This window comes from Odocoileus virginianus, chromosome 2 (genome assembly GCF_023699985.2).
Source record: "Odocoileus virginianus isolate 20LAN1187 ecotype Illinois chromosome 2, Ovbor_1.2, whole genome shotgun sequence".
In the NCBI taxonomy this organism is placed as follows: Eukaryota; Metazoa; Chordata; class Mammalia; order Artiodactyla; family Cervidae; genus Odocoileus; species Odocoileus virginianus.
The window spans coordinates 29,529,171-29,556,716 of record NC_069675.1 but is presented as its reverse complement, the minus strand read 5'-3'; the positions used below and the strand labels follow the sequence as shown (position 1 = coordinate 29,556,716).

The 27,546-nt window shown below is 36.6% G+C and overlaps 1 protein-coding gene across 3 annotated transcripts in view; it reads right to left on the bottom strand.

The window, feature by feature from the left end:
• The window catches only part of GTF2A1L (general transcription factor IIA subunit 1 like), a 94,328-nt gene that overhangs the window by 48,681 nt on the left and 18,101 nt on the right, over nucleotides 1-27,546 (bottom strand). Inside the window, exons 7-9 of one of the 3 annotated variants that reach the window (XM_020894138.2) lie at nucleotides 17,734-17,994; nucleotides 16,960-17,049; nucleotides 5,229-5,443 (exon numbers count right to left, since the gene is read on the bottom strand). In XM_020894138.2, the coding sequence (XP_020749797.2) occupies nucleotides 5,336-5,443; nucleotides 16,960-17,049; nucleotides 17,734-17,994 (459 nt within the window). In that variant the 3' untranslated portion in view covers nucleotides 5,229-5,335. Of the gene's footprint in view, nucleotides 1-5,228; nucleotides 5,444-5,563; nucleotides 6,541-16,959; nucleotides 17,050-17,733; nucleotides 17,995-27,546 lie in introns of those variants that run through there. The other 2 variants (XM_020894139.2, XM_070478068.1) reach the window with 2 other exon arrangements.

Here is a 27,546-nt window from a genome sequence, read left to right as displayed (position 1 = left end):
TACCCAGCACCACTGATTCAGTTTACCTCAGTTCAGTCGCTCAGTTGTGTCCAACTCTTTGCAACCCCATGGACAGGCTTCCCTGTCTATCACCAACTCCTGGAGTTTACTCAAACTCATGTTCACTGAGTCAGTGATGCCATCCAACCATCTCATCCCCTGTTGTCCCCTTCTCCTCCTGCCTTCAGTCTTTCTCAGCATCAGGGTCTTTCCAGTGAGTCCGTTCTCATCAAGTGGCCACAGTATTGGAGTTTCAGCTTCAGCATCAGTCCTTCCAATGAATATTCAGGACTGATCTCCTTCAGGAAGGACAGGTTGGATCTCCTTGCTGTCCAAGGGCCTCTCAAGAGTCTTCTCCAACACCACAGTTCAAAAGCATCAATTCTTCGGGCCTCAGCTTTCTTTATAGTCCAACTCTCACATCCACACATGACTACTGAAAAAACCATAGCTTTGACTAGATGGACCTTTGTTGGCAAAGTAATGTCTCTGCCTTTTAACATGCTGTCTAGGTTGGTCATAACTTTCCTTCCAAAGAAAAGTTCTTCCACCACTGATTAACCTTCCTAAAATCCTATCTCATCTTATTATATACCTACCAAAAATTCAAAATTCCCTCCCCAATCCACCAAAGTCAAGACACTGTCTTTACTTCAAATAGAGCAGGGCATAGATAATAAATATGTAATCCACAATGGTTTATCTCTTTAAACTTCTTTAGCACCTATCATCTGTATCACTTCTTTTTTGTTCTACACTGATGACATTATCTTACATGTATATCTCTTATTTCACACACATTATAAATTCCTTTAGCAATTTCTCACTTACTTCTTTGTTTTTCCCACTGTATCTATCCTAGTCTTATATGTAAGGCAATTAATATTTTTAACCGATTCACTTTTATAACTGAAATATAAAACAATCCTTGTTAAGGGGCATTTTCCTTATGAGATGGCCTCATAGAAAATGTATGTTCCTAATCTACATAATTTCTCATACATAAAACATCGAATGCTCAAGAAATTTATATCTTGCATTTTTGTTTTTTTATTACCATGTTTGATGTATGCTGCAGAATGACTAAAAAGATTTAATCAATTTGGAGTAATTCATCTAAACTTACAAAATATTTTTAAAAGGCATTTTGTCCAAGTTATAACATTTGCGATAAAGGGCCTGGTTTTAGTTTTTTCAAAAATGTTTCTAGTTTTTTCAAAAATACAAAAAATGTATTAAGTTCACATACAAATTAAGAATCTTCATGCCACAAAGATTTCAATAAACATGTTCACAACTGGAAAAAATCTTTTCCTAATGTACAATATTTTTATTAATATCAAGTTACTTCCTAAGAGTTACTACCATGAGCTTCCTATTTATAATTTAGCTGTCTAGTTACAAATTATAAAATTCCCAACTAGCTCAAAGTATATTTACAAACAAACAGCACTGTACCAACCTACTAAAAAAAGTCTAAATAAATTCCCCCATTAAATTCCTCTTCTCCCCACCCATTTAACCACTGCTATTCATTCCAAAGTTACTAGTTTTGCTACACAACTTAAATGACTTCAACTGAGTTCCTCAGCCAGAACTGGCATCTCATTGCTCTATGAAGTCTGAGCTATACAGATGGGTTTTTTTACACATATTATAGCACATTGAATGAAACAGGTAAAGAAGGTAATCCAGGCAAGGTCAGCTGGTCAGTCCCTAAGAAACTAACTATGCAAACTCAAGCTCTTTGCAGTCGACAGGGAGAGGTGAAAAGTATGTTGAAAAAAAAAAAAAAGCCCTATGAGATGCATACATGAGAAAAAGTCTGGGTTAGGAATTACTATACATGATACATGAATTTCACATACCACAGTAAACTGTGACCTCTTTACTACGGACACATTCACCACCTACTTTTGGCCCTGAATAGTGTTCTCCCCTACGGCTTCCCTGGTGGCTCAGCTGGTAAAGAATCAGCTGATTCTTTACCATACCACCAGGATGGTATTTGCCAGGGTATTGTATTTACAAGAACATATAACTCACTTTATGACACTTTGTTAAAATATGCAACAAGAAATGTTAAACTTAGACATGATAAAGAGGTTCCTAAAAGTAATACCATATTAAAGCCAAGTCTCAGATACACTCACAACTTACAGGACTTAATAATTTTCTTTTTCAAAATAGATTAATATTTGTTTCATCTTATCTTTAACACATGGGTTAAAAAAATTTTTTTAATATGACCTATCAGTAGGTAGTGAAACAAACTTATAGGGCCAATACCATCAAAAATTTTTTCTAATGAACAGAATAGAATCAAATACAGGAGGCTATCATGTTAAAAGTAAATATGATTTTCTGATACTTTTATTTGTACTATATGTATCTATGTACATGCAAACACACACTGGTTGTTCAAATTTACTTCTTAGCATGTGGTTAGTCACTCAAAGTCATGTCCAACTCCTTGCAACCCCATGGACTGCAGCCCACCAGGCTCCTCTGTCCATGGGATTCTCTGGGCAGGAATACTGGAGTGGGTTGCCATGCTCTCCTCCAGAGGATCTTTCCAACCCAGGATCACACCCAGTCTCCTGCATTGCAGGAGGATTCTTTACCATCTGAACCACCAGGGGAGCCCATTTCTTAGTATGGCACTGGCCAAAATAACTTTTAAACCATTAATTTACACAACTTTTCAAGACTCAGGATTCTTTTCTAGTACTATTTGAGACTAATAAAAGGGCATCTAGGTCCACAATACTTTGGGGACTCTTGGTTCTCTGTGCATTCACACCCAAACTATCATCATTTATACTATCGTGCAAAGGAAATCATTATGGAGCTTGTTTTGTGGTAAGTCTATTTTAAATGGATGTTTTTACATTTTAAAAGAATCAGAGGCATGAGGGCATGCAAAGACACAAATGAGACAATGACTTTTTTCTCTGATAAAATGTACCCCATAAATAAAGAGGACAACATAGTGGTATTTGTAATATAGTTTAAAAAAAAAAATCACTGAAGCAAAGTGAGAATTTAAAATTCACCACAGAAAAGAGGAAAGGAATTTCAGAAACAACTAGTATCACCTGTCCCAAACACTTAAACCAACACAATAAAGCCCAATTTCCAAGTGAACACACCTTGTTGATAAATCCAGCACTTAATACAGAGTGGCTGAAAGCACCTGAAGTCTAGAAAGTGTCCTCCTCAACACTGGGTGGGGAGGGGGAGCACATTTCAGAAATGACACAGAGAATAAATGCCCTGTTTTTGCCTTCCATGTAGAAAAGATGAACATTTCATGGTGGCTAACATCCATGAAGGGAAAAGATGAACATTTCCTGGTAGGAAACATCCGTGAAGGGAACCCATAGCTCCTGGAAGTTCTCAGGAGCCAGAGCAGGATGTGAAATAGCAGAGGTGGTGGTGAAAAGGACAGCGAGCCTGAGGACGAAGAAGGCACCAGCCCACCCAACTAACTGAATCCTCACGCAGCTGCCAACTTGAGGCCAAAGACAGTGCCCCACTCGTGTCGCCCACGGTCCAGATGAGATTTATCCAAATATCTCAAAAGACCTAACAGTAGCTGAGTCACTTGGGCAGGAGAGAACAAGCGCTGGAATAAATTACGTAGGGATGCCTCTGAAAAAGAGATGGGGAACCCACGCTGTGACCAGCCAGATACAGAAATCTGATCCTCTAGGAGCTCTTCACCCATTCCACCTCAGAACTTCTTTTTGCGAAAGAATTACTGTCCTGGAGAATACTAGTGAGTCAGTGAAAGTCGCTCAGTCGTGTCCAACTCTTTGCAACCCCATGGACTATACAGCCCATGGAAATCTCCCGGCCAGAATACTGGAGTGGGTAGCCTTTCCCTTCTCCAGGGGATCTTCCCAACCCAGGTCTCCCTCACTGCAGGCGGATTCTTTACCAGCTGAGCCACCAGGGAAGCCGTAGGGGAGAACGCTATTCAAGGCCAAAAGTAGATCCTAGACTTAGAGACCATGTTTCTCCGGTGGCTCAGACAGTAAAGAATCTGCCTGCAGTGCAGGAGGCCTGGGCTCAATCCCTGAGTCAGGAAGATCATCTGGAGAAAGAATGGCTACCCACTCCAGTATTCTTGGCCTGGAGAATTCCATGGACAGAGGAGCCTGGCAGTCTTCTATGTCCAAACCTATGGCAGTCCATAGGATTGCAAAGAGTCAGACATGACTGAGTGGCTAACACACGCGCGCGCGCACACACACACACACACACACACACACACACACACTCCATCCACTAGAAGAAGCAGTATGATGGGCAAAAGTTTCCTTTAAGGAATTTGAACCTATTACTAAGGAAGCGAATATTACAGAATAGTTTACTGAAATATTAATTTGCTCTGTTTTCATTGGTGTTAAGAAAATGAGAGCTATTTTGTTCCTGCTTTCTGATTTTAAGAATTATCCAGGTCTTCTGTTTTCAAATGAGATTGTCTCACCAAAATAGAAGGTTCCTGAAGAGAACTTCTCTTCTTGACTTTTGATTTAGAAAGCCTAAACTCAATAAGGGAATTCCCCGTTAGGAAAAATGAAGAGAGACAGTATGTTTGATGTTATAAGACTTTGCAAAGGAGTCTTCCACTTTAAGAAAAGGAGAAAAAAATTAGATATGAGGGAAGAAGACATAAATATGAAGTCCTAAGAATTAAAATGGGAACCTAACCCACTCCCTATAATTCCCAAGGGAAATATCAGGTACAAAGAAGAATGGTCTGGCCACAAGATAAACCCAGAGGCTAATCCTTGGCTCTAGGGATCCTGGCATCGACAAAGATTTTCATGTTCTAGTGTAGGCTCAACTGAGGCATCTGTCTCCAAGGAGCCATCTGGGCTTGCATAATCAGCATACTGTTAGTGATAAATGTAGACTAGTTTCACCTAGAGATGCCTTCCTGAATATCTAGGTACTCACAAGACTCTCCAGGATCTTTTGTAACATGGTTTGCTGAGCGGTGGGAGGAACACCAGCCCCAGTCTCATAACTGATACTGACTTTGCCATGATGGAGAACTGGAGTCTGATTTAAATTTTACTTTAGAATTAAAGAAATATGAAGTTTCTTCATGCTACATCACACCTAATACATCTGTGCTTTGTAATGGTACAGACAATGAGGGTTAAAAAATAAAAGCCTGTTAAACGTGTGAAATATGAAATTAAAGAAATGTAACATTGTATATTTGTATCTGCATCTGAATTATAATTTTATTAAATTCCATACAGTGAACAATATGTGATACAGTCCCTCTGATGTTTATGATGTACTGAGCTCGTAAGTGTTACCACTCTGCATCACCAATTGCTTTTGCAAATACATAGTCTCTCCCTCCAAAACACATAACACCATCTTTCAGATAGAATTTCCATTTGTCCTTGCTTCGATGAATCTGGAGGGAGAAAAATAGTCTAAATTAAGCAAATTAAGAAGTTAAAGGATTATTTACATTTCTTTGCACATCCCATGGGATTATTCTGACCCTAAATGGGAGTTCTTTTTTTTTTTAATATTTATTTATTTACTTATTTATTTGGTTGCCTTGGGCCTTAGCTGTGGCATGCAGGATCTTTATTGTGTCATGCAGGATCCTTTGTTGTGGTGCAGGAATTCTCCTGTTGTGGCTCCCAGGCTTAGCAGTTGTGGTGTGCAGGCTCCAGAGCATGTGGGTTTCAACAGTTGTGGCATGTGGGCTCTCTAGTTGTGATGTGTGGGCTTAGCTGCTCCACAGCATGTGGGATCTCAGTTCCCTGACCAGGGATAGAACCCACATCCCCTGCATTGGAAGGCAAATTCTTAAGTACTGAACCACCAGGGAGTTCTTTATAAATAAAATCTCTTTAGGATAGTTTATTCATTCATTCAGCAAATATCTGCTGAGTTCCTATGTATCAGGTATTGCTTTAAGCACTGGAGATTTATTAGTTTTTTAAAAAGGAAAATATATAATTTTTTTTAGAACAAGAAAAAAATTCCTGTCTTTGAAGAGTTTACATTTTACTAAGGATAGGAGAAACAAAGCCAATAAAACCATAAACTCCACAGACTATTAAAAAGTGGTCTGCATGCAAGCTAAGTCGCTTCAGTCGCATCTGACTCTCTACGACCCTATGGGCTGTAGCCTGCCAGGTTCCTCTGTCCATGGGATTCTCCAGGCAAGAATATTGGAGTGGGTTGCCATGCCCTCCTCCTGGGGATCTTCCCGACTAGGGATCGAATCCACGTCTCTTATGTCTCCTGCATTGACAAGCAGGTTCTTTACCACTAGCACCATCTGGGAAGTGTTATAAAAAACGGATCAAGAAAAAAGTGTCACAAACACAGAGGTGGGGTTACAATTTTAAGTAGAAGCATCAGTGGAAGCTTGAGGTAACATTTGAGCAAAGACTGAAAAAGAATATGTTGACTAGAGAGCATTATAGGCAAAGAGAACAGAAGTCCTGAGAGGGGCATGCCTGGATTGCTCAAGAACAGCAGAGGTCACTATATCTGCAAAGGAATAGAAAGGATGCAGTTAATATCAAGAATGAAAAAAATAGTTGTGTTTCATTTTGAAGAAGAAAGTCAATAGTCCTAAATAACACACTGAGCAAGATCAGAAAATATAGCTTATAATCTATCAGATTCTACTGGCTATTCTTCAGATTCAATACGTCAGGCTGATACAAAATAAAAACTAGAAAATCCTACTACCTTAATAGGTAACAAATTATATAATTATTGTTACTTCTGGGTAAATCACAAGTGACTATTTAAAAAGCTTAGAAGTACATGATCTGAAATCAAGAGTAAAAATTAAACCTAGTTGCTGACTGCAAATAGTCAAACTGAGGAAGAAAACCCTGTGTCTAGTATTCAGATGCATTTTGGGAGGCACAAGAAAATACAAAGGATAAATCCTCTATTTGTGTGGGGAGGGGGGAAATGTCCTAATGACGGAAAATTTCCTCTCTGAGTTTTGACTTTCTAATTTTCATGTGCACTTATCTTTGGTCTCAGGGAACACAACCATGACAACAGCATCCTTAACACAAATGATAAAATCTGACCAATATTAGGAAAAGAAAAATAGCAGAAGCAGCAACAACTCTTCCCATTACCTTTATCAAGTGACTATATTTATTAAGTATTTTCTGTATTTATTCTAGAAATGCAACCATGGTTCAACATTAGGAACTTATTAGTATAAAAACTTCATTACTAGACCTAAGGAGACAAATAATATAATCATTCCCAATGATGTTGAAAAAACTTTTGATAAAACTCAAGCATTTTAAGAAAGACTATGTCCTACAAATACACACACACACACACACACACACTCACTCTCTCTCTCTCTCTACTACCTCAACCCAAAAGCTGTGACTTAGCGGCTTAGAGAGGAAAATCCTAAAAATATTCCCACTCAAGTCAGAACATAGACAAGAAAATTATTATCTAACTTTTCATTCTAGAGGTACTAGTCAATACAATAGACAAAAGGAAAGTACAATTGGTACTAAACAACATAATTAGATAAGAAAGAACTAGAGATTAAAAAAAACTGGAAAAGATGAAATAAATTTGCAGATGCAATGATTGGATATCTGAAAAATCTAAGATAATCAATTAAAAATGACTAAACAAGAATTCAGTATTGGTACAAAATTAATATAAATAAATTCATAGCTTCCACATATACAAGCAATAGTTATAAGCTATGAAGAAAGAGCTTGTTTCCCATAGCAAAAAAAGACATAGCATAGTCAGGAATAAATTTTACAAATACTCGACTACTAGCACCGTTAAATACATTCTCCTTTTTGAAATATTTTCCTCATTTGGCTTCCAGAACATTCCTGGTTTTCCACTTCTTTCTATTCCATTTCTTTGACCACTCCTTTGCTGTCTGTACCGATTTCTCCTTCTCTCGCTCATCTCACTGTTAGAGTGTACCAGGACTCTCCTCCCTGTTCATATCACTCTCTTGGTGATCTTATCTAATCTCACGGTTTTAAATAACAACTATGACTCCCAAAATTTACATCCCCAGCTCATACATCTCCCTTAAAACTCTGATTCTCATCCAACTGCTTCAACACATCTTCCTGAATGTCCAATAAACATCTCAAGCAAGTTTAAAACAAGGACACTGATATATATTCTCCCCTGAACTTTACAGTCTTCCCCATCTCAGTGGGGAATGGCCACTCATTCTTATTCAGGCATCTTGGAGATAATCTTTACACCTCTCACTCACACCTCATATCCAGATCCATCAGTAAATGTTAGTTCTACCTACAAGCCACATTCATATTCCAACCACTTCTACCACCTCCATAACTATCACTCTTGTTTCAGCTGCCATCCTCTCTCACCTGGACTGATATGTTCCACGACTAGTTTCCCTATTTCCACCCTTGTCCCCCACTATGTCCACTCTAAACATGGTAGCCAGAGTGGCCCTGTTAAAGACAGAAATCAGATACCATTTCTATGCTCCAACTCTCCAATGACTTCTCATTCAAAAATAAAGTCCTTAAAGTGGCCTGTAACATCATGTTTTCCCCCTCACTTAATGCTCTGGTCTCCTCACTGTTCCCTGAACACATAGGTATTCTTCTACCTTAGGACTTATGTATTCATTGTTCCCTCTGTCTGAAATGATTATATCCAAATATCCTCACGGCTCATTCTCTAACATTCTTTCGATCTTTACCCTATCACGTTGTCAGTAAAGCCTCCCCTGGACATCGCATCCAAAACTGCAACCCACTCCTCCTTAATATTACTAAAATACCAAATTCTATTAATGTGATCTCAGTGAAAATATCAACAGGTTTTTGTTTTTGTGTTTAAGCAGAGAAGCTGATCCTTAAGTCAATACAGAGAAATAAACAAGAATGTCCAGGAAAACTCTGGAAAAGAATATGAAGAAATACCAGCCCTACAAGATATTAAAGCTGTGGTACATATACACAACTAAATATTACTCAGCCATTAAAAAAAATACATTTGAATCAGTTCTAATGAGGTGGATGAAAGTGGAGCCTATTATACAGAGTGAAGTAAGTCAGAAAGAAAAACACCAATACAGTAAATTAACGCATATATATGGAATTTAGAAAGATGGTAACAATGACCCTATATGCGAGACAGCAAAAGAGACACAGATGTATAGAACAGTCTTTTGGACTCTGTGGGAGAAGGCAAGGGTGGGATGATCTGAGAGAATAGCACTGAAACATGTATATTATCATATGTGAAACCGATCACCAGTCCAGGTTCGATGCATGAGACAGGGTGCTCAGGGCTGGTGCACTGGGATCCCAGACCCTGAGAGGTGGGATGGGGAGGGAGGTGGGAGCAGGATTCAGGATGGGGAACACAGGTACACCCGTGGCTGAGTCATGTCAATGTATGGCAAAAACCACTACAATATTTAAAGTAATTAGCCTCCAATTAAAATAAATAAAATTTTTAAAAATAAAGATATTAAAAACCTCAAAATAATTGAAGCAATGTAGCAGAGGTTAATGGACAACCCAATGAGACAAAACAGAAAATCAAGAAGTAAATTCAAAATATTGAACATCAGTAGATGATAAAGAAACCATTCTCTTTTAAGCAGAGACAAAATAGACTTATCAATAAGCAATACTAAGAAAACTGGGTAGCCATCTGGGAAAAAAATTATAATCACCTGTCACACCAAGAAATATGGCTCCATCAATCAAGACTTACATTTTTTAAAAGAAACCAAAGAAATACTAGAAGAAAACATGGGTGAATCCCTTTAAAATCCTGAGGTAAAAAAGAACTTTCTATTCATGATTCAAAATTCAGAAGCCATAAAAATAAAGGTTGACAAATTCAACATCTGCATGAAAGGAAGAAAAAGCATTGAAAAGAAATAACTGAGGAAAAGTATTTTTGCACACACCAAGAGCTAATCTCTCCTAAAATAATACAGAACTCTTAGGAATCAATAAACTGACTAATAATTCAATTTTTTAAAACACAGAGGGTGGGACAAATTGAGAGAGTAGCACTGAAATACACACATTACCGTATATAAAACAGACACCTAATGGGAGTTTGCTGCATAACACAGGCAGGTCAGCTCGGCACGTTACGACAACATGAAAGGGAGGAAGGAGGGTATACGTGTGTACTTATGGCTGATTCACGCTGTTGTACAACAGAAACCAACACAACATTGGAAAGAAATTACCCTCCAATTAAAATAAATAAAAATAGACAAAAGTTATGAATAAAGAGTTCACATAAAATTAAATACAAGTGGTTCATAACACACAAAAAGTGAAAAATGTCACCAAAGTATCATTTTTCACCTTTCATAACAGCAAAGATCCAAATGTCTCATGACACTCCACTGGCAAAGCTGTAGAAAAAGGAGGACTCTCAAACACTGTAATAGGCATATATACTGTAATAACCTCCAGGAGAGTGTCCTGGCAATATCTAACCAAATATATTTGCCCTTTAACCCAGTAATTCCACGTACGGAGATTTATTTAATATATAAAACTGCCCACATATGAAATGTTTTATGTACATGGTCATTCAATAACAACTGAAAAATAGCTCAAATAAGAGATGAATTAAATAAATTTTAATAATTCCACAATGGAATATTACACAGTTAAAAAATATCCAGACAAAGATTTCTAAGATATATTGTTAATCTCTTAAAAGACAAGGCGCAAAATATAGTGTTGTCTATCCTACCCCTTTAGGCTCTACTTGAATAAAGAGACTAAATATATAAAGAAATTAAGGTAACTGGTTACTGATTTGCACTGAAGGCAGTGACAGGGAGCTCCTGGTAGGAAGAACAGATGGTGAAGGACACAGTCCTTATGGTATACCTTTTATACTATTTAGATATTTTAACAATGTGTATGCAATATCTATTCAAAAAACAGAAGTGAGAGAGAGATATTGTGCTACACACCTAGTAATTACCCACTGTAATAGTAGCATCTAAGGGACAAAGTCAGCTAAACTATTAAATTAAAATGGAACATATTTAAATAGTTTCACATTCCACTATAAATAGTTTTCTATTTATAGCACAGAACACTCCTAACTATAGTAAAATGTTTCATTTCACCATTAATCTTCCCTATAATATCTTCATTATTTTAATCTTTATATTAATCTTGTACATTCTCTCTGCCTCTGAAATAGTATGTCCATAACTCTCACTCAGAATGTTTATCAGTGACCTTCATTTAACCCTTTTTCACTGCACATCTTAATCTCAAAGTTTCTCCCTTGACTGTTAGCTTATAAATTTTAAAGTTAAATCTTAGATGATAATCAAAGTCAGATAAAATATACTGAAAAGCAAACAAAAAACCCAGCTCTTCTCAAAGTTTAATGAGCATGAAAATCACCTGGGAGTCTTGTTAAAATGCACATTTTGATCCAGTACTCTAAGATAAGACTCAAAATTCCTAGTTTTTAACACTCTCCCAGGGGAAATGATACTACTGGCCTTCAAAACACACTAAGCAGTGAAGCTCTTAGGAGACTATTACTGAAGTTTTTCAATTTACTTGAGATTGGTTACATTCAATACTTCCTCAAATAAGACAACTAGTAACCAGAATTTGCAAGCTATTCTTTTATAAAAATTCACTAAAACAATGGTTCCTCCCACCCCACTTTGATTGCAGATACATTCTCTTTGCTAGCTATCTTCCGACTTTCTCACTTCCTTTTCAGAAACTTTGCAGTAGTTCCCCAATGTCCTGCTTTTGTATTGTTCTTAAAATATTCACTAGTTAGAGTGCCCTCAGACAACTAGATTTATTAACATGTTACATCCTCAGTCGTGCCTCATGTAGCCTGCCAGGCTCCTCTGTCCATGGAATTCTTCAGAAAAGAATACTGAACCAAGTTGCAATTTCCTACTCCCGGAGATCTTCCTGACCCAGGGATCAAACCTGCATCTTCTGCATTGGCAGGAGCATTCTTTACCACTGTGCCACCTGGTAACACTAAATATCAAACACCACTCTTTCTATATACCCCACAGGTTGCTGTGAGAAGCAGAAAACAATGTGTAAGAAAATACTTTGGGGACTTCCCTGGTGGTTTAGTGGTTAAGAATCTGCCTTGCAGTGCAGGGGACGTGGGTTCAATCCTTGGTCGGGGAACTAAGATTATACCTGCCAAGGAGCAACTAACCCGGTACCACAACTGCAGAGTCCATACACCGCAACAAAAGATCGCACATGATGCAGAGAAATCCTGCAAGCCACAACCAAAACCTCAAGCAGACAAATAAATATTTTTCAAAAATACTTTGAAACATATAAAGCACTGCGTTAATTAACTGCAAGCTATTTTCCCCAGTGCAGTATCACTAAGAATACTATATCCATCATGGTCTAGAAAACTATTTGTGACTCTATGGAATGCAAACATAATCTAGTGTCTTATATAATGCAAAACACTGTTTATAGAATGTAATACACTATTTATAAGAATCTAAACAAAGTTTCAAACTAAGACCAGTTCCTTTTCTATTATCTCTTCCTTCTTATGTTTATGTTTACTAGCATATAAATTGCCATTTTCTATCTATATAAAATGTTATAGGAGAGAAGATCCTATTTTTAGAGAAAAGGATTTATTTTTACAGCAGTTCAAAATATCATCTTCTGTTTGACCTGAGTATATTGAAATTGCTACTGAAAAAAAGTCAAAGGTGTAAATATGCATTAGTCACCAGGGAAATGCAACTCAAAACCACAAGATACCACTTTATACTCACTAGGATGGCTAGAGTCAAAAAGTCAGATAACAAGCATTAGTGAGAACGTGAAGCAATCTAAACCCTCATACACTACTGACAGGAATGAAAAAACAGTACAGCCATCTTGGAAAATAGTCTGATAGTGCCTTAAATTATTACTGTAAGACCCGGGAATTCTACTCCTAGGTGTATACCAAGAGAAATGAAAATATATATTCACAAAAAAACCTGAATATTTATAGCAAAATTCTTCATAATAACCAAAAGTTAGAAAAAACTCAAATGTCACTCAGCAGATGAATGGATAAGCAAATTGTGGTATATCCATTCAAAGAACTAATATACATCAATAAAAAGGAATGAAGAACTGTTACTAGCCATGATGTGGATGAATCTTAAAACACTGTGTGGCAGAAGAAATCAGCTATAAAATATCACCTATTATCAAATTCTTTTCATATAAAACTCCAGAATAGGGACATCTACAGTGACAGAAAGTACATTAATAGTGCCTTACTACTGAGGATGGGAAGAAATGGAGCAGTATGGGAGTGAGAACTAAAGGGAACAGGCTTTCTTTCTCAGGTGATGAAAATTTTCTAAAACTGACTGTGTTAACAGTTTCAAACTGTGGTGCTAGAGAAAACTCTTGAAAGTTCCTTGGACAGCAAGATCAAACCAGTCAATCCTAGAGGAAATCAACCCTGAATATTCATTGGAAGGATTGATGCTGAAGCTCCAATATTTTGACCACCTGATGCAAAGAGCTGACTCACTGAAAAAGACTGTGATGCTGGAAACGATTGAAGGCAGGAGGAGAAGGGGGTGACGGAGGATGAGAAGGTTGGATGGCATCATCGACTCAATGGACATGTGTTTCAGCAAACTCCGGGAGACAGTGAAGGACAGGGAAGCCTGATGTGCTGCAGTCCATGGGGTCACAAAGAGTTGGACATGACTGAGCGACTGAACAATAATAATGGCTACACATATCCATAAATATACTAAAAATCACTGAATTGTACACTTTAAACAGGTAAAGTGTATAGGGCATCTTCAACTCTCCCCTGTCAATCACTCTCTCATATCCAGCTAATCACTAGATCCCAATGATTCTTTTTTCTTTTTCTTAATTTTACTGAAGCATAGTTCATTTACAGTGTTGTGCTAATTTTTTCTGTACAGTGAAGTGACTCAGTTTATACACACACATATATATTCTTTTTCATATTCTTTTCCATTATGGTTTCTCACAGGATATTGAATACGGTTCCCTGTGCTATACTATAGGACCTTGTCATTTATCCATCCTATGTATAACATTCTATCTCTGTTAATCCCAAACTTCCAATCCTTCCCTCCGCTATGCCACTCTTTGGCAACAAGTCTGTTCTCTACATCTGTGAGTCTGTTTTCATCTCATAGATATGTTGATTTGTGTTGTATTTTAGATTCCATACTTAAGTGGTATTATATGGTATTTCTTTATCTGTCTGACTTACTTCACTCAGCATGACACTCTCTAGGTCCATCCATGTTGCTGCAAGTGGCATTATTTCATTCTTTTTTCTGGCTTACTATTCCATTGTGTGTATGTACCACATCTTCTTTATCCATTCATTTGTAGATGCACATGCAGGTTGTTTCCATGTGTTGGGCTATTGTATTGTAAACAGTGCTTTTATAAACACTGGGGTGCATGTATCTTTTCGAATTACATTCTGTCCAGATAAGTGCCCAAGAGTGGGATTGCCGAATCATATGGCAACTCTAATTTTAGTTTTTTGAGCAACTGCCATACTGTTTTCCATAGTGGCTATACCAATTTACATTCCCACCAACAGTGTAGGAGGGTTTCCCTTTTCTCCACACCCTCTCCAGCAATTCTTATTTGTAGACTTTTTAATGATGGTCATTCTGATTGGTGTGAGGTGGTACCGCACCGTAGCTTTGATTTGCATTTCTCTAATTGAATTAGTGATGCTCATCATCTTTTCATGTGCCTAGTTGCCATCTGTATGTCTTCTTTGGAGAAATATCTATTTAGGTCTTCTGCCCATCTTTGGATTGCACTGTTTTGTTGTTGTTCAGCTGTATGAGCTGTTTGGATATTCTGAAAATTAAGTCCTCATCAGTTTTTTTCTCTTTAATTTTATGTTTTTATTGAAGTATAGTAGATTTACAATGTTGTGCAAATCTCCGCTGCACAGCAAAGTGACCCAGGTATGCCAACACAGACATTTCTTTTTTCTATTCTCTTCCATTCAGGTTTATCACAGAATATTGAAACTAGTTCCCTGACCTATACAGTAGGACCTTGTTGTTTATCTTTTCATTTTATTTATGGTTTCCTTTGCTGTGCAAAAGCTTGTAAGTTTGACTAGTTCCCATTTGTTTATTTTTGGTTTTATTTCTATTGCCTTGGAAGACTGACCTAAGAAAACTTATGTCAGAGAATGTTTTGCCTATGTTCTCTTCTAGGAGTTTAATGGTGTCTTATCTTATATTTAGGCCTTTAATCCATTTTGAATTTACTTTTGCATATGGTGTGAGGGTATGTTCTAACTTCACTGATACACATGCAACTGTCCGACTTTCCCAGCACCACCAGCTAAAGAAACTGTCTTTTCCTCATTGTATATTTTACCAAACATAGGAAGAACTTACACCCATCCTTCTCTAACTCTTTCAAAAGACTGAAAAGAAAGAAATATTCCCCAAAACATTCTATGAAGCCACCATCACCCTGATACCAAAACAAGACAAAGACACTACCAAAAAAAGAAAACTTCAGGCCAATATCTTAGATGAATACAGACACAAAAATTCTCAACAAAATATTAGCAAACAAAATCCAATAACATGTAAAAAAGATCATACACCACAACCAAGCTGGATTCATCCCAGGTGCACAAGGATGGTTCAATACACACCAGTCAATATGTATACCACATTAACAAAAGAAAGGACGAAAACCATGTGATCCTCTCAATAGATGCAGAAAAAGCATCTGATAAAATTCAACACCCATTCATGATTAAAAAAAAAAACCCTTATGAAAGGAGGCATAGAGGGAACATATTCCAATATAATGAAAGCTATTTATAACAAACCCACAGCCAATATAATACTCCACAGTGAAAAGCTGAAAGCCTTCCTGCTAAAATCTAGAACAAGACAAAGATGCTCACTCTCACCACTTCTCTTGAACATAGTACTGAAAGTCCAGTGATTCTTCCATCATAATCTCTAATTCTTCTATGTTCTATGCTGCCATCTTTAGTCTGGGCTCTGTTACTTTATGTACCATCCCTGTTCTTCTTACTATTTGCCACTTCCAAATTAACAAAGCCAGTTTTTAAACCCAATTAAAACTTTCTCAATATCATCCTTAGAGGGCTAATGTCCACCAAATCAAGTTTGAATTTTCCCTACCAGGATTCTGGGTTTCCAGTGTGCTTCAACCTCTGTCCCCCACCCAGCCTCATTTCCTAAAATATTCAAAAGGAAAACACTTTATTCAAGGCAGAGTTGTCTCTTCACTGTTCCTTATAATTCTACATGCATTCATTTCTCTGCCTTTTATCAAGCTATTCTACTCTCCTGAACGCCTACTCTCCACATTTATCTATATCCCACAAATCATTCAAGACCTATTTAAAAGCCCCACATCACCCAGGAAGGATTTGTAGAGAACTCCAACTACAAATGATTTCTTGCATTTCCTAGCCACTTCTAGGACTTAACTGTCTGTGCCACTTATCTTAGCATTTGATTTACATGCCACTCATCTTGGTATTTGATTTATATGCCATGTATTTTAGTATTTGATTTGTCACATATTTTAGCTTTTGATTTACCTACCATCTTATTGTATGCCGTTCTATTATTCCATACAGAAACATCTTGCTTCAGTAAGATTGTCTGTCCGCTCTTTAAGACTAAGGTCCTTTTTGGTATCACGGAGACCACACAGCACAGTGTTAGACCCAAAATACCCCTCAAATTTATAGAATTAATTATCTGTTTGAGATTAATTTAACTGCATAAAAACTCATCATAGAATTTCCTATCATTTTGCTTGCTTTCTCCTATAAATGCAATTAATCAATCCAAAGTCTAAAAGGTGAGTACAGTACCTTATCATACTGACAGACAATTACATTATCCATGTCAAACAGGTCTGGCACATCCTGCTCACTAACATCATCTCCAGAATTTAAAGGGTCCTAAAGATGAAAGATAGTCACATTAATGAATTTTATGATACTTTGAATTTTTTAAAGATAGAGGGACATATTCTGTCTCTCCAAGTACAAAGAATAGTATTGTACTTAAAAGTCAAACAGCCTGAGTTTGACTCCCAGTTTGGCCACTCAACAACCACAAGACTGACCTTTTTGACAAGTTATTAAAACTCCTCATATCTCAGTTTTCTCATTTGCAAAATGAGAACAGTAGTTAAGAGCCATAGGGCAGTGGAATGTTAAGTAACAAATGGCAATAAGATTTAGTGTGGTACCTGGCACGCATGTAAGGACACCGTAAACGAGAGCTAATAACACTATGCTTCTTAACTATCACATTCCACAAAAATTTCATGGCGTATATTAGGATTAGAGCAGATGCGTTATGCTTCTACCCTGGCTGCCTTCTTTACCTTCACTCCCATCCCTTCGAACTCCCATTATCTCCAGTTAAGACTAACAAATATAGTAACTGATTCCTAAATACTTAATACTGATTTACATTGCAGCTTAAGGTCAAAAGTTTAAACACAAGTATAAATACAAGTCTCACTTTAAAGACTAAAGACAGCATTGATCTGAATTGTTTTTCCTCTTGGTTCCAAAGTATATTAAAGCACAAATGCTATAAATTTTTAAAACTTTCAACTCAAAAGTAATCCTTACTTCTTCCACAAGGTCTATCTCAGGGTCTTCATTATCACTACTGTTCACACTTGAATCTTCATTTGATACACTGCCAGTTTCTTCTTCAGGTACCTTCAGGTCTCCTGCATCAATAATCCCTATCAATCCATTCTCATCTACATCTCTTGTATTTTCTATTTCATCATTGGAAGATGTATCTCCAGTTCCACCTATTTGAATTATCTCATTAATGTCATCATCAGCTACCTGAATGCTTAAATCCATCTGAGAACTGGAATCCTAAAAATAGAAAGAAATGCAATAAAGTTTTTCAAGTCAAAGAAAGTATACAAACACTGAATCAGCAAAATATAAAATTACATAAACATTTCATAAGTGGCTTCTTAAAATATATTTCTCCCTGGTCAGGTGATGTTCCCTAATTTTGAATTTTAGTACACTGCTAGCATTTCTATGTAATATGGGGATAAATTTATATTTAAATTGTAAATAAACTCACAGTCATACATAGACAGAAATTGGTTGTCTGCTTTCAGGTAATATTTATCAGTTTTTATATATTTCTAATTAAAAAAAGATATGCAACAAAGGTTTACTGTATAGCACAGGGAACTATAGTCAATATCTTATAAGAACCTATAATGGAAAATAATTTCAAAATTAACATGTGTATATGTATAACATGTGTCACATACACAAAAAAGAATTCTACTTTCTGCCAGTTTTTCTAAATGTCCTATGGACATCTAATAACAACCTATGAGATACAAAATTTTAAATATATTTGTGTATGATATGATTAATATAAGTTAAATAAATCTATTACATTTAAATTATAAATGACATCATTTCAAGATGCTCCTATTCTTATTTTTTTATGCATTTGATAAAACATTCTCAGAGAAATGTTCATATGTCTCACTATGATTATATATTTTTTTCTTTTCCCTTCTATTTCTTCTGATATTTGTTTTATGTATCTTTGTTGTTAAGGTGTCTAATGGTTTATGATATCTATCTTCTTGGTGAACTGTACCTTTTATTATTAAAAATATTCACCTTTGTTTCATTTAAAATAAATAATTTTTTAAAAAAGAAAGCCCAGAAAAAAAAAAGTATCAGCTTTTATACAAACTAATTTAAAATTAAATAATACCTCTAAAGTTTGAACTTTTATTTTAAACAATAATTCAATGACACAGAAAGGACAACTGACATCACATTTAATGGATAAATAAAAAATATAAAGGACTGCACTAACTAGAATAAGCCAACCACTAAAGAAAATCTAAATCGAAACTGACAGAAATGAAAAGATTAACAGATAAATCCACAATTATAGTTGGAGAATTCAACATTCCTCTCCATAGTAATCAATTTAAAAAGTAGACTGAAATTCAGTAAGAATGTAGAAAACCTGAGCAACACAATGAACCAACATAACCTAACTGGCATTTACAGAAAACTCTACTTCCAAAGAGCTGAATGCACATTCTTTTCAAAAGCACACAGAATATTCACAGGAAGTATCATATTCTGGGCCATAAAACAAACCTTGACAAATGTAACACACACAAAGTATATGTTCACTTAGCAAAAGGAATTATACCAGAAATCAGTAATAGAAAGATCTGGAAAATCATCAAATATTTACAAATTAAACAACACACTTCTAAATACCCATGGGTCAAAGAATAAGTCACAAGGAAAATTAAAACATAATTTTAACTGAATGCAAAAAAAACCATGACATTTTAAAACTTGAGATGAACCTAAAGCAGTGCCTAGAGGGTATTTTATAGCATTAAATGATTATATAAGAAAAGAAACAAGTCTCAAATCAGTGACCTAAAATTCCACTGTAAGAAACTAAAATGAGAAGATCAAATCAACTCACAGCAAATGAGGAAATAATAAAAAGGAGCAGAGTTTTTACATGAAATTAAAGTTGATATCAGCTCAAAATAGACTGTTAACAACTTTAACCACAAAGAAAATATAGAATATACACAAAAGAAATGAGAAAGGAATCAAAATGTGTCATTACAAAAAATCAACTACACACAAAAGAATATAATAAGGAAAGAAATGAAGGTCAAAAAAGCTAAAAGACACACAGAAAATAACAAAATAGCATGAATAACTCCTCCTCTATCAGTAATTACATGTAGATAGATTAAACTCCCTAATCAAAAGTAACAGTTTGGCAGAATGGATACCAACAGTACCCAGCAATATGCTGTCTACAAGAGACTCACCTTAAATCGAAGGACACACACACAGGTCAAAAGTAAAACTATGGAAAAGGACATTTCATGCAAATAGTAACCACAAGAGTTGGGGAAACTATGCCAATATTAGACAAAATAGATGTTAAGCCAAACACTGTTAAAAATAAAGAAATTATATTATGATAAAAGGATCAATTCATCAAGGAAATATAACAAACATATATGCACCAAACATCAGAGCTCCTAAATATATGCAACAAAAAGGGAGAAATAGCTCTGCAATAATAGTAGGACATTTCAATACTCCACTGTGAATAATATAGAACCACAAGACAGAATATCAATAAGGAAATAAAGAACTCACACATGACAGACTAATTGCACCTAACAAACATAAACAAAACATGCAAAACAGCAGGACACACATTTTTCTCAAGTTCACACAGAACATTTTCCAGGTTAGGCTAGTAAGTTAGGTCACAAAAAAGACTGAACTCATACAAAGTATCTTTGCCTATCACAATGGTATGAAACCAGAAACAAAAGCAGAAGGAAAATGGAAAATCTACAAGATACAGAAGTTAAACAACAGTCTAAAAAAAAAAAATCAATGTATCAAAGAGGAAATCAAAAGAATCAGAAAATTTTGTCAAAAGATTAAAAATATCTTGAGACAAATGAAAACACAACACACCAAAACCTATGGGGTGCTGCAAAACAGTGCTCAGAGGGAAACTGACAGCTGTAAATGTCTGCATTAAAAAAAGAAGAAAGATCTCAAATTATTAATAATAATCTTAAGGCACTAGAAAAAGACGAACAAATAAAGCCCAAAGCTAGTAGAAGGAAGGAAATAATACCAAGTAAAGCAGAGATAAAGAAAAGGAAAACAATAGAGAAAATAAAATCAGGAGTTATTTCTTTAAAAAGATCTATGAAATTGATAAATATATGACTCAACTGATAAAGAAAACTAAAATCAGAAGTAATGAAATTTTACTACTGATTTTACAGAAATAATAAGAATTATAAGAGAATACTATGACTAATTGCATGCCAACAAGCTGGATATCCTAGATGAAATGAACTAATTCCTAAAAACACACAACCTACCAAGACTGAATCATGAAGAAAGAGAAAATATAAACAGTCTTATAACCAATTATGAGACTGAATTAGTCATCAAAAATCTCTCAACAAAGAAATGCCCAGGACCAGATGGCTTCACTAAAGAATTCTACTAAACATTCATATAACCTCAATCTTCAAAAATCCTCAAGAAGGGAATTTCCTAATGGTCCAGTGATTAGGACTCTGAGTTCTCACTGCAAGGGCTAGGTTCAATCCCCAGTCAGGGAACTAAGATCCCACAAGTAGCACAGCACAGCCAAAAAAAAAAAAATCCTCAACAAAATACTAACAAAATTCAATAGCACATTAAAAGGATCATACACCATGGCCAAGTCAGATTTATTCCTGAAATGCAAGAGTGGTTCAAAACATGAAAAATCAATATTAACACATTAACAGAATGAAGAGGTGGAAAAAACTACACAATCATCTAAATTAATGCAGAAAAAGCATTTGAAAAATTCAACACCTCTTCATGATTTAAAAGAATTCAAACTAGGAATAGAAAGAAATTGCCTCAACATAATAAATGCAAACTGTGAGAAGACCTCAGCTAATACAATGGTGAAAAGAAAGCTCTTCCTTTTCATCCAAGGTGCCCTGACCACTCTTGCTACTTCTATTCAATATATCCTAGCTAGGGCAATCAAGCAGGATAAAGAAACAAAAGGCATCCAAATTGAAAAGGAAGAAGTAAAACCGACTCTGTTTGCAGATGACATCTTATTATGTACAAAATGCCAAAAGTTTCATGCACACACACACACACACACACACACACACAAAATGTTAGAACAAATTCAGCAAAAGGTAGAGAATACAAAAAAAAAAAAAATGAAAATCAGTTGCATTTCTATACATTAACAACCTGAACACAAAGCAAGCAATTCCATTTATAATACCATCAAATAGAATACTTAGGAGTAAACATAACCAAAGAGGAAAATGACTTGTTCACTAAAAAATACAAAACACTGCCAAAAGAAGTTGAAAATGACACAACTAAATGAGAATAAATTTCAGGTTCAAGGATCAGAAGAGTTAATATTGAATATTAAGATATTGATACTACCCAAAGGTATCTAAGTGGAGAAGGAAATGGCAACCCACTCCAGTGTTCTTGCTTAGAGAATCCCATGGACAGAGGAACCTGGTGGGCTGTCCATGGGGTCGCACAGAGTTGGACATGACTGAAGTGACTTAGCATGCATGCAAAGGCATCTAAGATTCAATGCAATCCCTATCAAAATCCAAATGACATTTCTGGTATAAATGGAATAATCCATCTTGAAATTTACATGCAATCTCAAAGGATGTTGAATAACAAAAACAGTCTTGAAAAAGAAGATATAAGCTGGAGGTCCCACATATCCTGACTTCAAAGCTTAATATAAAACTATAGTAGTCAAAACAGTGTATTTGCATAATGACAGAAAAAAGACCAGTGGAACAGGGAACCCAGAAATAAACCGTCACATATATGGTCAAATGATTTTCAATAAAAATAACAAGACTGTTAAGCCAGGAAAGAACAGTCTTTTCAACAAATGCTAAGAAAAGTAGATATCTATGTGCAAAGGAATGAAGCTGAACCCTTACCTTACACCATATACAAAAATTAACTCAAAATGGATTAAAAACTAAAACATAAGACCTAAAACTGCAAGACTCAGGAAAAAAATCATAGAGGAAGATCTTCATGACAGTGAATTTGGGAATGGTTTCTTAGATACGATACCAAAAGCACAGGCAAAAAGAAAAATATATATAAAACAGACTTCATCAAAATTAAAACTTTTGTGTATCAAAGGATACTATCAACAAAGTGAAAACGAAACCCACAAAATAGGAGAAAATATTTGCAAATTATGTATCTGATACAGAGTTCATATACAGAATGTATTTTTAAAACTCTACACTCAACAACAGGTTGGATGAAGCACAAGCTGGAAACAAGACTGCTGGGAGAAATATCAATGACCTCAGATACGCAAATGACACCCTTACAACCAAAAGCGAAGAGGAACTGAAGAGCCTCTTGATGAAGGTGAAAGAGGACAGTGAAAAAGTTGGCTTAAAACTCAACATTCTGAAAACTAAGATCATGGCATCCGGCCCATCACTTCATGGGAAATAGATGGGGAAACAGTGAAAGATGTTATTTTCATGGGCTCCAAAATCACTGCAGATGGCACCTACAGCGATGAAATTAAAAGATGCTTGCTCCTTGGAAGAAAAGTTATAACCAACCTAGACAGCATATTAAAAAGCAGAGACATTACTTTGCAGACAAAGGTCCATCTAAGTCAAAGCTATGGTTTTTCCAGTGGTCATGTATGAATGTGAGAGTCGGACCATAAAGAAAGCTGAGTGCCAAAGAATTGATGCTTTTGAACTGTGGTGGTGGAGAAGACTCTTGAGAGCCCCTTTGACAGCAAGGAGATCCAACCAATCCATCCTAAAGGAAATCAGTCCTGAATATTCTTTGGAAGGACTGATGCTGAAGCTCAAATTCCAATACTTTGGCTGCCTGGTATGAAAAGCTGACTCATTGGAAAAGACCCTGATGCTGGGAAAGATTGAAGATGGGAGGAGAAGGGGACGACAGAGGATGAGATAGTTGGATGGCATCACTGACTCAATGGACATGAATTTGAACAAACTTTGGGAGATAGTGAAGGACAGGGAAGCCTGGCATACTGCAGTTCATGGGGTCACAAAGAGTCAGACACGACTTAGCGACTGAACAACAATAATCGTAATGGCAGGGTACATCTTCTTTAATTCTTAACAGAAATTGAATCTAAGTATCTCCCATAAAGCAATGGCAATGATTATTTACTACCTAACCATGTACAAGGTCATCCCATGCCACTCTACTCTTACCTGGGGTGAAATATATCTCAACATATTTTAACAAATACAAAAAACAATATTTTGTTAAATTGGCTTTCTCCTATAAAGAAATAAAAACATCACATCAGGCCAGTTCAGTCACTCAGTCGTATCTGACTTTGCACCGCATGGAGTGCAGCACACCAGTCTTCCCTGTCCATCACCAATCCGAGTTTACTCAAACTCATGTCCATTGAGTTAGTGATGCCATCCAACCGTCTCATCCTCTATCTTCCCCTTCTCCTCCCACCTTCAATCTTTCCCAGCATCAGGGTCTTTTCAAAGAGTCAGTTCTTCACATCAGGTGGTCAAAGTATTGGAGTCTGAGCTTCAGCATCAGTCCTTCCAATGAATATTCAGGACTGATTTCCTTTAGGATGGACTGGTTGGATCTCCTTGCTGTCCAAGGGACTCTCAAGAAACTTCTCCAACACCACAGTTCAGTTCAAAAGCATCAGTTCTTTGGTGCTCAGCTTTCTTTATAGTCCAACTCTCACATTTATACATGACTACTGGAAAAACCATAGCTTTGACTAGATGGAATTTTGTTGGCAAAGAAATGTCCCTGCTTTTTAATATGCTGTCTAGGTTAGCTATAACTTTTCTTCCAAGGAGCAAGTGTCTTTCAATTTCATGGCTGCAGTCACCATCTGCAGCCACCACCTGCAGTGATTTTGGAGCCCAAAAAGTAAAGTCTGTCACTGTTTCCACTGTTTCCCCATCTATTTCCCATGAAGTGATGGGACTAGATGCCATGATCTTAGTTTTCTGAATGGTGAGCTTAAGCTAACTTTTGTACTCTCTTTCACTTTCATCAAGAGGCTCTTTAGTTCTTCGCTTTCTGCCATAAGGGTGGTGTCATCTGCATATCTGAGGTTATTGATATTCCTCCAGGCAATCTTGATTCCAGCCTGTCCTTCATCCAGCCCAGCGTTTCTCATGATGTACTCTGCATATAAGTTAAATAAGCAGGGTGAGAATATACATACAGCCTTGACGTACTCCTTTCCCAATTTGGAACCAATCTGTTGTTCCACATCCAGTTCTAACTGTTGTTTCTTGACCTACATACAGATTTCTCAGGAGGCAGGTCAGGTGGTCTGGTATTCCAATCTCAAAGAATTTTCCACTGTTTGTTGTGATCCACACAGTCAAAGGCTTTGGCATACTCAATATAGCAGAAGTAGATGTTTTTCTGGAACTCTCTTGCTTTTTCGATGTTGGCAATTTGATATCTGGTTTCTCTGCCTTTTCTAAATCCACCTTGAACATCTGGAAGTTCATGGTTCAGGTGCTGTTGAAGCCTGGCTTGGGGAATTTTGAGCATTACTTTGCTAGTGTGTGAGATGAATGCAATTGTGCAGTAGTTTGAACATTCTTTGGCATTGCCTTTCTTTGGGACTGGAATGAAAACTGACCTTTTCCAGTCCTGTGGCCACTGCTGAGTTTTAAAATCTGATTAAGTGGTATTCATTTAGAAGTATCATATAGTGACTCAAAGAATATGTGTTCAATTAACTAAATCATCAATTCAAATAACTATCAGTACAATAATTTATCTTAGAGGAATATAAGAATGGAGGTGGAATTTTTTAATGTCCCAATTATTCTAATGGGTGTCCCAAGTGGCACTAGCATGGGAGAGGTAAGAGACGCGGGCTCCACCCCTGGGTCAGGAAGCTTCCCTGGAGGAGGGCATGGCAACCCACTGCAGTATTCCTGCCTGGAGAATCCCAACTACAGAGGAGCCTGGCAAGTTACAGTCCAGAGGGTCACAGTCAGACACGGCTGAAGCAACTTAGCATGCATGCACACAGTAATTCTAGTATTTAGCCAGAGTTGACAATTATTGAGCCAAATAAACTAGCCACAGATCCTCTCTTTTAACATTTATATTCTAATATACATATATATTTTCCCCCTCAGGTTTTGGGTACACAGATAGTAATAAAACATACCTCACGGTGCACAGAGGACATTTTAACATATCTTTTAACTACATTATGACAGATACATGCTTAAGGGGCTATGATGACACAGAAGAGATACATCCAAACTAATAAAAGGGGAGTTGGTAGACAGAAAGGTATTAAAATAAGATTTCTGGAGAAAGTAACAAATGGCTAAGTAGGAATTAACCAAAAGAAAGGATGGTGGGAGAAAAATCCAGGCACAAAGCCGAGGGAATAGAAAAACCAAAGAGAGGCAGGAAACAACAAAGTCAACACAGCTAATTGTTCACAGTTTGTTGTTCCCAATAAAGCAGTAGGTATGAAATGAAGGAAGAGTAAGAAAGAAAGCAGCAGAAAACAACATGGAGGTCCTTGTGCGCCACACTAAGAGTGCTGACCTACTAAAAGGAGACTGCCAGGTATTTCTCAGCATAGACAGGTTCACTCAGGATGAGCAGAGATTTGGGGTGTGCAACCGTGGCAAGCTATGTGCAAGTCCCCTCGAGGGAAGAAAGCTTATAGAAAGAAGGAAGTGGGGAAAGCTACAGTAAAAGATCTCAGGGCTTTTCATTGGTTAAGTTGTTGTCAGGAAATAAGAGGGGTCCTTCTAGCTGGGCTCTGCCATTGTCACTGGCTGTGAAGAGTGCCCCCTGCAGGTCTCCCAACTGTATTTAATTGAGGTTTTTATTAATTTTTTTTCACAAGGAGTTTAAATTTTATCCTGTAGCTTGATGGGCAGGCAGTAACATGGCAAGCGGGCTGCATGCTGGGTAAATCTATGGTAGTCAAGAGGAGCAGAGATCATAGCTAATGTAAATGAGTTCTTACCATGTGCTAGGAAGTATGCTGCTGAGCACTTCACACTGATTTTCTCACCATCACACTTCTATGGTAGATATGATTATCTTTACTTACAAATGAGGATATAGTAACTTGCCCAACTCACACAGTTACTAAGGGATATAAAAGGAATCCAAAATAGTTCTCATCCCTGAATCTTTTAACCTGTAGGATGGGTGGATGGGGAAGAGTGGAAGAAGAACCCGCAGAGACCATAAGGCTAGTAATTAGTTAGAAACTATATTATCCCAAGTGAGAGACAATTAGGGCAATAGATGGAGAAGAGGGAATAGATTCCAGAAATACTTGGTTTTAAAGGATGTCAAAAATCATACGATTCGGTCTTTAAAAGGAATGAAATTCCTATATATGCTACAACATGAATGAACCTTAAAAATGTGCTAAGTAAAATAAAGCTGTCACAAAAGCACAAATATTGTATGATACCATTCACAAGGTACCTAGAGTAATCAAATTCATAGAAACAGAAAGTAGAATAGAAGTTACCAGTAGCTGAATGGAGGGGGTAATGGGAAGTTATTTTCTAATGGGTACAGAATTTCATTTGGGGGATGATTAGAAAGTTCGAGAGATGCACAGTAGTGATAGTTGCACAACAATGTAACGTACTTAATGCCACTGAACTATACACCTAAAAAATGGTAAATCATATGTTATACAGTGGACCCTTGAACAATATAGGTTTGAAATGTGCAGGTCCATTATACATGGATCTTTTTCAATGAACATGTACTACAAGATTTGTGATTCGCTGAATCTAT